Source organism: Myxine glutinosa, chromosome 11, assembly GCF_964187855.1.
Source record: "Myxine glutinosa chromosome 11, kmMyxGlut1.1, whole genome shotgun sequence".
Taxonomy (NCBI): Eukaryota; Metazoa; Chordata; class Myxini; order Myxiniformes; family Myxinidae; genus Myxine; species Myxine glutinosa.
This window is the reverse complement of record NC_136271.1, coordinates 137,050,543-137,065,724: the sequence shown is the minus strand read 5'-3', so window position 1 is coordinate 137,065,724 and position 15,182 is coordinate 137,050,543. Positions and strand designations below refer to the sequence as shown.

Here is a 15,182-nt window from a genome sequence, read left to right as displayed (position 1 = left end):
GTGCTCACAAATGTGAAACTAAAATTGAGGTTGAAACCGAAGCCAAACTACCTTAAGCGGTATGACATTTTCAAACTTGTCCATTACACCACAAGAAGAAACTACGAAATTGAAATTGGAGACAGATTTGCTGCTCTGCTCAACGAGGAAAATACTGATGTTGGCAAATTATGTATACCAGTGAGATACCCGTGCTACGCATGGGTGGGAGGCCAGAAGCAAACAGGCAAGGCAGATACGGCGAATGCTATTAAAGCATGAAACCAATAAATTCCACATTCCTGTAGCACCTTCGGTCGCACGTCAGACATGGACAGCAAATTCGTGAAGGACTTCCATGAAAAACATACCCGTTTGCAAACAAACGGGTACGTTCACGTGTAGAAACATCGATCGTGGTTCCGTGGCGAATCGGCATATGGCGATCCACGAAGTTCACGTTTAGAAAGTAGAAACCATCACGGCATGTCATTCACTTGAACTCGATATCTCTTTTCATTCCAAACAACATAACTCCAATCACAAATTAATCACAAAATAAACTTTTAACAATATTGTTAATGTTTCCTTCATTGTAAAAACTACCAAGTCAACAGTTAAAAGGATTTTGAGCCGGTAGGTGTTACGGCCTTGGCAAGATCGATGGAGAGAGCGATCTGTTGGCTTGTACACCGCCCAAATAGCTACAGTCACGTGAAAAAGTAAGTACACCCCATGGAAAGTTTTTTTTTTTTTTTTTTTTTTTTTTTTTTTTTTTGTATACAAGATCGAGGCTCGTGAAAGAGCGAAGACTTTTTCAACATATTTCAACATACAGCTATTTGATCTTCATTTCAACAATATTGATAGATAAAGGTGATATAATACAACAAATATCATGAAACATTTTCTAGTCCGTTGTATAATTTAAATAAATGCAAATTTCGCATGTGGAAAAAGTAAGTACACCCCTACATTTATCACTACTTCAAATACCTAAAATTAGAATCAGGTGCACCAGCTCAGGTGCAAATGATTAGAACATCGTTAGAGAGGATCTTGGAGGAACCTGTCTTATTTAAACCTCAGACATTTAGTTTGGTTGGAGACAGATTTGAATTCAGAAAGAATACTTTCTGAATGCACTGTAGATTGTGGTGAATGTAACCTTCTGTGTTAGTTTATCTTCATGCAGAGCCTCACTGACACACCGATTGCAATAGCCTCTCCTGTCCCGTCAGGAAAGGACGAAGGCGAATGAGCGATGTTGTGTTAAGTGGAGCGAGAGACTCTCAGAAAACACGACTCCGTTCAGAACCTCTAGGTCTAGAGTCTAGATGATGTGTAGCTGCAGTTTGTAATATAGTATTTATATACCTGCCCTTCCTGGTCTAACAACTCACACCCGTGCAAGCTGTCATCTGAAAAACCACAAACGTTGCTTCGTGATGAATAGTTTACCACCTTGAGTCGCACACATCTTGACTTGGACATATGTTGTTGCTCCTTCACTGCAGCTGGGTTGAAATCCTGCAATTCCCAAACAACACCAACCTTCCCCCATGGTAGGGTAGTGGTTTACACACCATTTTATTGGGGAAACTTGGGCTGTGCATTCAATGCTGTCTTTGAGCAGTAGCCCTTATCTCCCAAAAGGAAAGTGTTTCAACTACAAGGAGGTAAAAGTTAAACAAGTTTGCATTCCAACAACTTTTAAAGTTTTACTGTATCTTTTTCTTGATGGATCTGAAAAGCAAAAGGCAAGTTTTCATTACATTTTGATCTCTGTAATAGAATGATGTTGTTTCAATATTTGGTGTTTTTATAATTTTGCCAAACATCTCCCTTCGTTTGGGAGCAGGAGTTTAAAGAACAAAATGCAGAGTGAATTGGGAAAAATCGTACTTTTCTAATCACCGCCAGCTGGAGCGTCGTTTTCATTTCCGTCATGGAACAGCTGAGGAAGAAAGAACAAACAGATCAGTCCCAGAGTTTATAATCAATTCTTCCCATATTCCTTGCATGATAAATCCTGAACGTTTCTATTGCTGCAAATCTCCCAGACAAATTCCCACTCCAGTCCCGGCTGCGTCCAAAGTACCCTTCCACAATAGCAGAAATAGCCAATTTTGCCACGGTGCCAGCACATTATTGCTTTCTCTTTTCAAAAGGCACCATGGGATCTCCTGATGTCCACCTGCAACTCGTAGCAAACAAGATGGCTGCCTTAATGTCTCCTTGAATGATAGTACCTTGTAAGATGCAACACCCTGCCAGACGACATTTTTGCAGTTTGGGGGAGAGACCCAGGCGGGTCGAAGACACGACCTCCTGAGTTTCTGTTTTGTCTTCATCGAGAGACGACTTGTGGAGGAAAATGTTTTGTTAAATTGGGAGTCGTAAAATGCAGAGGAGAATAAATTATCTTGGGACCATAAATGATCTACAGTATGCCTGGTGTTGGCTTAATGGTCAAGGTGGCTGGCTTAAGATCTTAGGGTCTTGTTGTGCTATTGAAATAACGCCAGGTGGGTTGACAGCCTGTTATCCTTCCGAGGTCAGCAAAATGAGGGTGGACAAGACGCTAATAACAAACGGTATGAACCAGGCGAATCAAAACACAAAAAGGTAGATGGGAATATGCAAACATGTACAACGATTAATTATAAATAAAGCAAATCCTAACCTATTATCGGCGTCACAGGTCAGACTTGCAGTTGTACGAAAAGTTAAACATGCAGACGAGGACTTCCCTTTTCTCTACGATGTGCAGGGTGGACACAGGACTCAATGTAGCCTGTTTTGGAAACCAGGTGCCAGGCGAGAGCCAGTGACAGAGTTGATCCAAAGACGAAGAAAAACTCACAAGCAGCACCAGCGACGAGTAGCACCCGATTTGGAAAGCCAAACAGCACGAAAATCAGTCACGACGCAGGCCAGGACTGAGTAGCTCCTCAACCAGGCCTCATGGTATGGAACCCTTTGTCCTTTTTAGATTGAGGTCTCCTGGTCTGCCCTCGATCTTCTTCATCCAGGCCCTCCAAAAACACAAGGTGATTCCAGTTTGGGTCAATTCACCCCGAGAAAACCACGAGCAATCTCTCCTCTGAAACCCCTCCATGAACGGCTTGCTCTGCTCGTCCTCTCACACAAGGCTTCCTCTTTTCTTTCCAAAAACACAGGAGAGCCTCTTCTTCCTCATCTCCAGTTCTCTTGTTCCCCCTCCTGGCAGAGATCTCCTCTGGCTGTCCCGTGTCCCACTCACGGGGCGATCCCCATAACAACAAGCGTTACGCCTAGGTCCCCCGTCGGGGAAGTGATGTGAGTTGAACAAGTGGAACACGCAGAAAACATGCTATGATATGATATTTCGCTCACAAGGGTCAGACATACATGGAGGCGGCCATCTTGGATTTTGACTTGGCGACCCAATTTTCAATAGCGTTCTTCCTTATGCTTAGATACACCCACACACCAGAAGGTACTTCGCTTATTTTTCAAGATATTTCGCTCACAAGGTTCAGACATATATATGGTGGCGGCCATCTTGGATTTTGACGTGGCGACCCAATTTTAAACAGCGTTCTTCCATGTGCCTAGATACACCCACACACCAGATTAGAAGTTGGTACTTCGCTTATTTTTCGAGATATTTCACTCACAAGGTTCAGACATATATATGGTGGCGGCCATCTTGGATTTTGACGTGGCGACCCAATTTTCAATAGCGTTCTTCCTTCTGGCGAGATACACCCACACACCAAATTAGAAGTTGGTACTTCGCTTATTTTTCAAGATATTCATCTCACAAGGTTCGGACATACATGGCGGGGCCACCTTGGATTTTGACGTGGCGACCCAATTTTCAATAGCATTCTTCCTTATGGCGAGATACACCCACACACCAAATTAGAAGTTGGTACTACGCTTATTCTTCCAGATATTCATCTCACAAGGTTCGGACATACATCGCGGTGGCCATCTTGGATTTTGACGTGACGACCCAAAAGATACACCCACACACCAGATTAGACGTTGGTACTTCGCTTATTGTTCGAGATATTTCGCTCACAAGTTTCAGACATATATATGGTGGCGGCCATCTTGGATTTTGACGTGGCGACCCAATTTTCAATCGCGTTCGTCCTTATGCCGAGATACACCCACACACCAAATTAGAAGTTGGTACTTCGGTTATTTTTCAAGATATTCATCTCACAAGGTTCAGACATACATGGCGGTGGCCATCTTGGATTTTGACGTGGCGACCCAATTTTCAATAGCGTTCTTCCTTATGCCTAGATACACCCACACACCAGATTAGAAGTTGGTACTTCGCTTATTTTTCAAGATATGCAGGTTACAAGGTTCAGACATACATGGCATCAGACTTACATGGCGGCGGCCATCTTGGATTTTGACGTGGCGACCCAATTTTAAACAGCGTTCTTGCTTGTGCCTAGATACACCCACACACCAGATTAGAAGTTGGTACTTCGCTTATTTTTCAAGATATTTCGCTCACAATGTTCAGACATATATATGGTGGCGGACATCTTGGATTTTGACGTGGCGACCCAACTTTCAATAGCGTTCATCCTTATGCCGAGATACACCCACACACCAAATTAGAAGTTGGTACTTCGCTTATTTTTCAAGATATCCATCTCACAAGTTTCAGACATACATGGCGATGGCCATCTTGGCTTTTGACGTGGCGACCCGATTTTAAACAGCGTTCTTCCTTGTGCCTAGATACACCCACACACCAGATTAGACGTTGGTACTTCGCTTATTTTTCGAGATATTTCGCTCAAGTTTCAGACATATATATAGTGGTGGCCATCTTGGATTTTGACGTGGCGACCAAATTTTCAATAGCGTTCTTCCTTATGCCTAGATACACCCACACACCAGATTAGAAGTTGGTACTTCGCTTATTTTTCAAGATATGGAGGTTACAAGGTTCAGACATACATGGCATCAGACATACATGGCGGCGGCCATCTTGGATTTTGACGGGGGTTGCACCCACACACCAAATTCGAATGCGGTCCTTCGCCTACGCATGCACGGATGGACACACGGACGGACACACGGACGGAGGGGAAAGCCATAGTCCCCCTTTCGCTCCGCTGTGCGATGGGGGACAATAAATTGCACATTGGCACTTCTGGTTCCACAGCACACTGTGCCACCATGGCTGACACACACTGGCTAAGGAGAAAGTGATCGGCCTTTCGCTCACATGTGACACGTGTGCATCTGTTATGGGAAATCCTCACCAGTCTTGTTGACAAACAAGAGGTGTTTACACCCACAACATTAATGTCTAACCTGTCCATAAATTACATATGCTGCCTTCTCAGCGGCACATGTAACAAACGACTTAGTCTGACAGGTCTCTGTTACATGGCAATTTAACCTACTCAAAACACAGGCCATACGACACTTACCACAGTCTAGCTATGGATCCCTCCCCCCCCCCCCCTTCCATGCACCAACACTATATGAACACTATCGTCTGAACCGTGGGTGATTTGATGTACTCTTCCAAATTGGTTTTCCAGTTCTAATAATTTGGAATAAGAATAAAATGTGGCAGTGGAGCATAACGGCTTTATTCACTCAAACTGAGAATGTTTGATGTTGCACAACAGTGAAGGTTGTGTGCTGTCTATCAAATCCTTTTGTATCCTGAGTTCAAAATCAAATTGAATAACATGCACCTAGAAACTGGCAGAATGGAAATGTATGAATGGGCAGGTACAATGACTGGTCAAACTATTATAGAATCCAATGTTAAAAATTAAAATGCTCTGGACTGTGGTTGACGTTTGTATCTGAAGAAGGCCCATTCAATCCCACTCCTCCCTCCAGGTCTTTAAAACAGCTGTTCACCACCATCTCTTATCTTCCCCCATCGAAAACCTTGATCTTTTCTACCCCCGGTAATTCACCCCAGAGTCCTTGCAGTGTTCATATGGTTTAATCCTCTCCCACCTCCCCCCAAGTCCTCCCGATGTCCCTGCTCTCAAATGTTGTGTTTGTGTCCTTCCCCCTCTCTTTTGTGTCCTTCCCCCTCTCTCCCCATCTTGTCTACCGCTCCCCTTGTGTTTTGTGTGTCGGTTTGTCTTTTTGTGTGATTAATGTTAGCTCTTTCACGAGCCTCGATCTTGTATACAAAAAAAAAAACAAAAAAAAAAAAACGGCTGTTCACATTAAACATACCAACAACCGAGTCAATTTGCTTATTTCAGTGCAGAAGCTGCTAGGGCTGACAGGTTGGCCTATATGTACATGCACATGCCTAATAAGCAGTCTACCCTGGGTTTGAATACTGACACAGCTGTAGACTGTCATGTCCATGTTTCACAGGCAGGGTGATTCATCAATGTCTGTGCCATCCTTCGGATGGACGTTAAACTAGGCGTCTCGTCTGCCGGCATTAGTTTGTGGACATTAAAGATCCCACGGAGTCCTTTGCGAAGAGAAGGTGAGCCCATGCATTGTTCAAGTATAAACTTCAATTTAAATAAAATAAAGTTTTTAAAGATCGTTAAAAAAAATCGGGACGTTTAGCGCTACTGAAACATTCTTATACACCACCTTATTGAACATGTTCACGTACTGTTAAACAGAAGAATTTTGAAAGTATAAAGAAGGTTATTTGTGTTCTACAGTATTCAAGTACAGTCAATAATTCAATTTAAATAAAATAAAGATTGTAAAAGTTGTATAAATAAATTAATTCTGGGATTTACCACCATTTTACGCAGTCTTTTACACCACTCTAACACGTTACATTCATTCTTTGTGCCTGTTGTTTGTGTCCTTTACGACGTCGTTAAAAACAGTAAGTTTCCTGTTTTTAATGATTTGATTTGATTTTTCACTGGAAGGCAGGCAGACTGAGTAAAAAAAACAAAATTCGCTCCTCTCTGGGCAATATGCGATCGGGACGAATTCAGAACCAAAGTGTATTAAAACAGCAGGTGTGGCGTGCACAAGGGACAATAATTCCGCGCACCAGTGGGTGGCGGGAGCGTCCAGGCGGGGAATGAAAGCGCATGTCCCGCCTTTCGACCGATCGGCCACGCCCGGGGACAAGGCGTGGCCTCGGGACATATATGCGGGCTCTAAGCTCGAGCCCGCCCAGTGCTGAAGTGCGAGCTCTTAATAAAGACTCTGTTTGTACCAACGCGTTGTGGCCTACCTCTCTGGCAATCGAGTCGTGTGTGCACAGCACCACATTGGTGACCCCGATTGGTACAGCAGTTGCTGACCCCCGAATGCGCCATGGCTACCAACGCCGTCGCCGTCAAACTCCCGGAGTTTTGGGAAGCACAAGCCGACGTTTGGTTTGTGCAGGCCGAAGCTCAATTTCAGCTCCGATGCATCACGGCAGATGAGACCCGGTACTACCACGTGGTCGCCGCCCTCGGGCCCGGCACTGCCACCCGAGTCGTGTCCATCCTTCGGCGCCCGCCGGGCGACAACAAGTACGAGGCGCTCAAACATCTCCTCCTCGCCACGTTCAGGCTCACGGAGATCGAATGGGCCGACCGCCTCCTGGACCTTCCCGCCCTCGGCAACACACAACCATCCGTCCGGATGGATTACATGCTGTCGCTGCTTGGAGACCAGAGCCCGGATTTCTTGTTTCGCGCACTTTTCCTCCGCCAGCTACCGATACAGGTGCGCCCCGCGCTGGCCGGTTCCAAAATCACGGAACCCCGCGCCCTGGCCGGAGAGGCCGACAAGTTTTTCGCGGCCTGCGACACGCGGTCGGTTTACGGTGCTGCCGTAGTGGATCCCGGGGCAGAGGCTACAGCGCCCCCGGCTTCCCTCGTGGCCGCTGCTGCGCCCCGCCCACTACCGCCGCCGCCACCACCACGGCCGCCGTGGCCGTCACCGCCGCAAACCTGGTGCTACTACCACGCCAGGTTCGGCCGCAAGGCTAAAACGTGTTGCCCCCCGTGCTCTTTTGACGGGTCGGGAAATGACCGGGCCGGCGCTCATTAGCGGCCCTGAGCGTCGGCCATTCCGGCAGCCTCCTGTTCATCACGGACACCTTGTCCAGGCGCCGTTTCCTTTGCGACACGAGCGCAGGTAAGCGTCCTTCCCGCCTCCACGTCCGACAAGCAAGCAGCGGGCCGGGGCCCCGCTTTGCTTGCCGCCAACGGTACACCCACCCGCACATTCGGGAAGCGTTGCCTCTCATTGCGGTTCGGAGGGCAGCGCTTTCAATGGTCGTTCGTGACCACCAGCGTGCCAATGGCCCTGCTGGGCACGGACTTCCTATGTGCGCATGAGCTGTTGGTCGATGTGAAGTGCAGACGTCTCGTCCAGGCCGAAACCTTCAGCTCGCTCGCTTATTCGCTGAGCGGCTCGTTGAGCGGCTCACTGAGCGGCTCACCGAGCGGCTTGCTGGAAGGTTCCGTCCCGGCGAGTTTAGTTTGCACGCTTCCGGCAGCGGACGACTTCACCCGCCTCCTAGCCAGTTTCCCGGCCCTCACGCGGCCCACCTCAGCGGTGGCCGTTAAGCACGGGGTGGAGCACCATATACCCACGGTCGGGCCACCGGTCTACGCCCGGGCACGCCGACTCGAACCCACAAAGCTCGCCGTGGCGAAAGCAGAGTTCGCCACGCTGGAGCGGCTGGGGATCGTACGGCGCTCCAACAGCGCTTGGGCTTCTCCTCTGCACATTGTGCCGAAGCCCGGCAGGGGATGGCGGCCGTGCGGGGACTACCGCTGGCTCAATGATGCCACCACCCCCGACCGCTACCCGGTCCCGCATATCCAGGACTTTTCCGCCCGGTTGGCAAACACGACCGTGTTTTCCAAGGTGGACCTCATCCGGGGCTACCACCAGGTCCCCGTACAACCAGGCGATGTCCCGAAGATGGCCGTCATCACCCCTTTCGGCCTCTTCGAGTTCCTGCGAATGCCTTTCGGGTTGAAGAATGCGGCCCAGGCGTTCCAACGGCTTATGGACAGCGCCTTGCGCGACTTACCTTTCCTCTTTGTCTACCTGGACGACATCCTAGTCGCGAGCGCATCCCGGGAGGAGCACCTGCTCCACCTCCGCACGCTTTTGGAACGCCTGGGCCAGCATGGCCTAATCATCAACCCCGCAAAGTGCCGTTTCGGCATCGCCACCATCGACTTCTTGGGGCACCGCATCACCAGGCATGGGGGCCGTCCCTTTGCCGGCCAAGGTGGAGGCGGTCAGGGATTTCCCGCGACCCCGCACGATCAAGGGGCTCCAGGAGTTCCTGAGCATGGTAAATTTTTACCACCGCTTCGTGCCCCACGTCGCCCAGCTCATCCGCCCCCTGCACGAGGCCCTCCGGGGCAAGCCGGGCAAAGGTGACATCACCTGGTCGGAGCCGATGGCCGCGGCGTTTGCGGGCGCAAAGCTGGCCCTGGCCAACGCCACCATGCTGGCGCACCCGACGCCCGATGCGCCGATCGCCCTCACCACCGACGCGTCGGACTACGCGGTGGACGAGCAGTGGGTGCGTGGTGCTTGGCAGCCGCTGGCGTTTTTTGGCCGGCAGCTTCGCCCGCACAAATGCCGCTACAGCACCTTCGACCGCGAGCTGCTCGGGCTCCACCTGGCGGTCCGACGCTTCTGCCATCTGCTGGAGGGCCGCCCGTTCACGGCTTTCGTCGACCACAAGCCCCTTGTGTTCGCGATGGCCAAGGTCGCCGAGCCATGGTCGGCACGGCAGCAGCAGCACCTCTCTGCCGTGTCCGAGTATACGACGGACATCCGTCACGTGGCGGGTAAAGACAACCCGGTGGCGGATTGCCTTTCCCAATCCGTCGCGCACGCGGTCCACCTCGGGATCGACTATGCCCGGATGGCGGAGGACCAGACCGCCGACCCCGGCGTCCAGGCTTTGCGGACCGCCGTCACGGGCCTCCGCGTCACCGAGGTGCCATTCGACGCCGCGGGCGCGGCCCTCCTGTGCGACGTCTCCCTCGGCCGGCCTCGCCCCATCATGCCCGCTGGCTGGCAGCGCCCAGTGTTCGACGCCATCCACGGCCTGTGCCACCCGGGCACGAAGGCCTCCCAGAAGCTCGTCGCGGCGAAGTTCGTCTGGCATGGCCTCAGGAAGGACGTCCGCGACTGGGCCAGGACGTGCCTCGCATGCCAGCGCGCAAAGGTCCACCGCCACACCCAGGCCCCGTTGGCCCCGTTTGCGGTGCCCGAGCGTCGGTTCGACCACGTGCACGTCGACCTGGTGGGACCTCTGCCCCCCTCGCGGGGGTTCACCCACCTCAGTCCTCACCATGGTGGACCGCACCACACGGTGGCCGGAGGCCGTCCCTTTGGCGACGACATCTGCGGCTGATGTGGCGCAAGCCTTCATCGCCACTTGGGTTGCCCGGCTCGGTGCCCCCTCGGACATCTCGTCCGACCGCGGCCCCCAGTTCACCTCGGAGCTCTGGGCCGCGGTGGCGCAAGGGCTCGGCGTGAAACTACACCGCACCACGGCCTACCACCCCCAGGCCAATGGCCTGTGCGAGCGCTTTCATCGCTCGATGAAGGCCGCTCTCCGGGCCAGCCTCCGCGACGGCAGCTGGGCCGACAGGCTCCCCTGGGTCCTGCTGGGCCTCAGGACGGCGCCCAAGGACGACCTGCGTGCGTCCTCGGTGGAGCTGGTCTTCGGGCAACCACTGCGGGTACCGGGCGAATTTATCCCCGACTCCACGGCTCCTTGGTCCGCGGCGCAGCAGCGCTCCGCCCTTCAGGAGACCGCCCGGAGGTTCGCCCCGGTGCCGACGGCACACCACGGTTGCCCGTCTTCCCACGTCGCCCCGGAGCTTCGCACGGCGGAGTACATCTTCGTCCGGCACGACGCCCACCGGGCACCGCTACGGCCCCCGTACGATGGGCCCTTCCGCGTGCTGGAGACCGGGGACAAATATTTCACCATCGACATCGGCGGTGCCCCGGATCGCATCTCCGTGGACCGCCTGAAGCCGGCCCACCTCGATCCGGACCACCCCCCGCAAGCAGCTCTGCCTCCGCGTCGAGGCCGCCCCCCGGCGGTCGGACCCCCGGCACCTCCCAGCCCCGCCATCCCGCTACCCCCCAGCCCTGCACACATCACCAGGGGGCGTTTCGGCCGGGTCATCCGGCTTCCCCGCAAACTCACCCTTCAGGTGCGCGGGAATTCTGGGGGGGGCACGTGTGGCGGGCACAAGGGACAATAATTCCGCGCACCAGTGGGTGGCGCGAGCGTCCAGGCGGGGAACGAAAGCGCATGTCCTGCCTTTCGACCGATCGGCCACGCCCGGGGACAAGGCGTGGCCTCGGGACATATATGCGGGCTCTAAGCTCGAGCCCGCCCAGTGCTGAAGTGCGAGCTCTTAATAAAGACTCTGTTTGTACCAACGCGTTGTGGCCTACCTCTCTGGCAATCAAGTCGTGTGTGCACAGTACCACACAGGTTTGTTTTCGATTAGTCTTCAAAATACAGTACCAGGCTGTCCTTGCATAATGTCGTCCCAGGTCATGTTGTTTTGTTATAACGTCGATAATAATTTGTTACCAAGGCTTCAAAGAACGTTGTGGTTATTAATCTATAACTCGCTATTGCGTCATCGGAAGAAAACGGTCATATCAACAGCCAGCAAAAGCCCCCACATCACAGCAACCAGGGGAGGAAGAGGAGGGAGTAGCAGCCTTGGAGGACTTCCAGTCAGCTGGAGAACGGGGAGAACCCTCCGGGTCTCAGTGACTTGCCACCCTCCCACTTTCCACCATCCACTAGTCGATTGTTTTATTTTGCTAAAGGGTGTTTTTGGTTGTTTATTTTACATTTATTTACAGTACTGTATTACAATGTACAATGCAGAATATATAAACAATGAAGAGTGTGTGAATTTACTTCAACGTGATGCATTTAACGGGGGCGTAGGAACCTAACATACATATTTATTTTATTTCCTACTAGCAGGAGCACCCGGCGTTGCCGGGTAGGGGGAGAGGAGGAGGGTAGAAGGCAGGAGAATGAGGGGTGAGGAAGGGAGTGGGGAGAGTGGAAGGGGGAGGGGAAATATATACGACACATACATATTTGGGGGGGGGGGAGGGGAGGGGGGATGTCTTTGACAGGCTCCTCCATTTTGGGGGAGGGGGAGAAGAGAAAGAGTAAAAATGTACCTGTGCAAAGAGTGCTTTGACCTCAGTGTTGCCCAGGTAAAAAAAGGAAATTGTAATACCCTCTGCCACCATCACCAGGTGGCGCTACACGGTACACATTTACATAGAGAATCTACGCCCCTCTCCTGGTCCTCCACACCCCCGCATGAGGCCACGGCCACATAGCCTATGTTACCCCCCAGACAAAGTAGTATTTGTATTTGTCCCCTGAGTAAAGTACATAAGCGTTTATAGCTGGAGTACCCGGCATTGCTCAAGCAAAAAAAGAAACATTAACATCTATCTATAATTCCAGTAATCTCTGTGTGTATGTGTGTGTGTATGTGTGTGTGTGTATGTGTGTGTGTCTGTGTGTCTGTGACCGCTGTTTCTCGACAACCACGGGTCCGATATACTTGAAACTTGCCAGGTATATTGCTGGGGACCTGAGGATGTGCCTTTTCAAGGTTTCATATTAATCGGACAAGTAGTTACCGAGCTATGGCGATTTATTTACCAAACTCCGCAAGCCGTTCGCTTTGGCTTTGCGAATTGGACCAAACCATTTCATGTAAATAGAGGGGGGGGGGATTGTCACCGTACTCGCAAGCCGTTCGCTTTGGCTTTGCGAATGAACCAAACCATTTCATGAACCAAACCATTTCATGTAAATAGAGGGGGGGGGGATTGTCACCGTACTCGCAAGCCGTTCGCTTTGGCTTTGCGAATGGACCAAACCATTTCATGTAAATAGAGGGGGGGGGGATATAATTTTAGATATATATATAGTACGGGCATGCCCTAGTATTTGAAATGAGGGTAAAAATAATGGAAAAGCAATTACATCCAAATCTCACGACAAATGTGAAATCATCATTTTACCTTTTTGTTGAATATATGCTGCTGAATGTGCAATTCAACACGTTTCTGAATTAAGTATGATGACGTTCAGGATGAAGAAGCAGAAGAAGAAGCCTTACCACCAACTTCGACCGCTTCCGGAATTGTTTTATTATTTGTGTTCAAATGTCTGGTAATTGTTTTGTATTTATTTATGCGAATGTGTACTTGTATATAAATGTCATTCATTTAAAAAGGCTTAGGCACTATAGAGCGATTTTTAAAAAAAATCCAAAAAAAAGAACTTTCTTTTTTTGCCTAAAGCACTCCCAAATAGTCACTGATGAACCTCTGACAAGTTTGACGAAGATCCCTAAAGCCATATCTGAGAAAAATGGCGACACACAACCAAACGGCTCTCTTGTGTAGTAGATGAGATAAATTGATCAATTTAGTGTTGTTTCACTTAACGTCGTGCTTTTCAAGAACGTAACCACGACATTAACCGAGGACCAAGTGCATAACATCCAATTGAAATAAAGTTGTTCCTCGATCATAAACTGACGTTTGCATGCTCACACCACCGCACACCAATAATGTAAATACAGCACCACAATTTGTGCGGTCATGTGGTGTCATGGTTCAACCAGATCTCTTTAAAGTGATGGGGAACCTGAGAAAGGTGTGCAATTTCTGCAAGTTTGAAAAATACTATAACATGCTGAGTGATGTGCTGAAGCAGACACGAAAGAGAGTCGTTTTGACCTGGTTTGCACAAAGCGAGCGCCTCATTCAGCACACTCTCACCGAAGGATCCACGTATAAGTTCTGAGGGCAACAGAACAAATTGCTTTAATACAAATTGTCTTTTAAATAATTAGGGACAAGGTCATTTATGGCAGGCAATGAAAATCCTTTTACCTGTTTTATCTATTTTAGATCCAATGTGTGTCATTTGATGGATCTCCTCCCAAAGCATTGGTCACACAAATTTGAAAAGGATATTAAATTGATTTGGACAAAAACATTTTCATTATCCACATTGATAAATGCACACGTGATGGCAGGATGTCCTATAGGTACGTACACTCACCTCTAAGCTGTCTAGCCTGGGTTTGAATACTGACAGCCAAAAACTGTCATGTCCATGTTTCACAGGTATGGTGATTCATCAATGTGTGTGCTGTCCCTTGGATGGACGTTAAACAGGCGTCCTGTCTGCCAGCATTACTTGGTGGACGTTAAATATCCCATGGTGTGTTTCGTGAAGGAGGAAAGCTATCGCCAGCACCCTGAATGAATCACAAATTCCTCCGCTAACTACTGCTGCGAAGGCAATGGCAAACCACCTAGTTCAATCCTTACCAATAAACTGCTTCCGGAGCGCCAACATTCTAATAGAGTGTGGTACATCAGAATCGGTCCATTTAGCCTGTGTCGTGAGACAGCTCAAAGGTATCCAGCTAGACAGCTCAAAGGTATCCAGCTAGACAGCTCAAAGGTATCGAGCGAGACAGCTCAAAGGTATCGAGCTAGACAGCTCAAATGTATCGAGCGAGACAGCTCAAAAGTATCCAGCTAGACAGCTCAAAGGTATCGAGCGAGACAGCTCAAAGGTATCCAGCTAGACAGCTCAAAGGTATCGAGCGAGACAGCTCAAAGGTATCCAGCTAGACAGCTCAAATGTATCGAGCGAGACAGCTCAAATGTATCGAGCGAGACAGCTCAAAGGTATCGAGCTAGACAGCTCAAAAGTATCCAGCTAGACAGCTCAAAGGTATCGAGCGAGACAGCTCAAAGGTATCCAGCTAGACAGCTCAAATGTATCGAGCGAGACAGCTCAAAGGTATCGAGCGAGACAGCTCAAAGGTATCCAGCTAGACAGCTCAAATGTATCGAGCGAGACAGCTCAAAGGTATCGAGCTAGACAGCTCAAAAGTATCCAGCTAGACAGCTCAAAGGTATCGAGCGAGACAGCTCAAAGGTATCCAGCTAGACAGCTCAAATGTATCGAGCGAGACAGCTCAAATGTATCGAGCGAGACAGCTCAAAGGTATCGAGCGAGACAGCTCAAAAGTATCCAGCTAGACAGCTCAAAGGTATCGAGCGAGACAGCTCAAAGGTATCCAGCTAGACAGCTCAAATGTATCGAGCGAGACAGCTCAAAGGTATCGAGCTAGACAGCTCAAATGTATCGAGCG

The 15,182-nt window shown here is 50.0% G+C and overlaps 1 protein-coding gene across 2 annotated transcripts in view; it reads right to left on the bottom strand.

Annotated features, from left to right (window-relative positions):
* Nucleotides 1-1,307: 1,307 nt before the first annotated feature.
* The window catches only part of FBXO36 (F-box protein 36), a 19,257-nt gene continuing 5,382 nt past the window's right edge, over nt 1,308-15,182 (bottom strand). The window contains exons 3-5 of one of the 2 annotated variants that reach the window (XM_068129974.2): nt 13,747-13,809; nt 1,885-1,936; nt 1,308-1,725 (exon numbers count right to left, since the gene is read on the bottom strand). In XM_068129974.2, coding sequence (XP_067986075.2) covers nt 1,926-1,936; nt 13,747-13,809 — 74 coding nt within the window. In that variant the 3' untranslated portion in view covers nt 1,308-1,725; nt 1,885-1,925. The remainder of the gene's footprint in view (nt 1,726-1,884; nt 1,937-13,746; nt 13,810-15,182) is intronic. The other variant, XM_068129975.2, reaches the window with a different exon arrangement.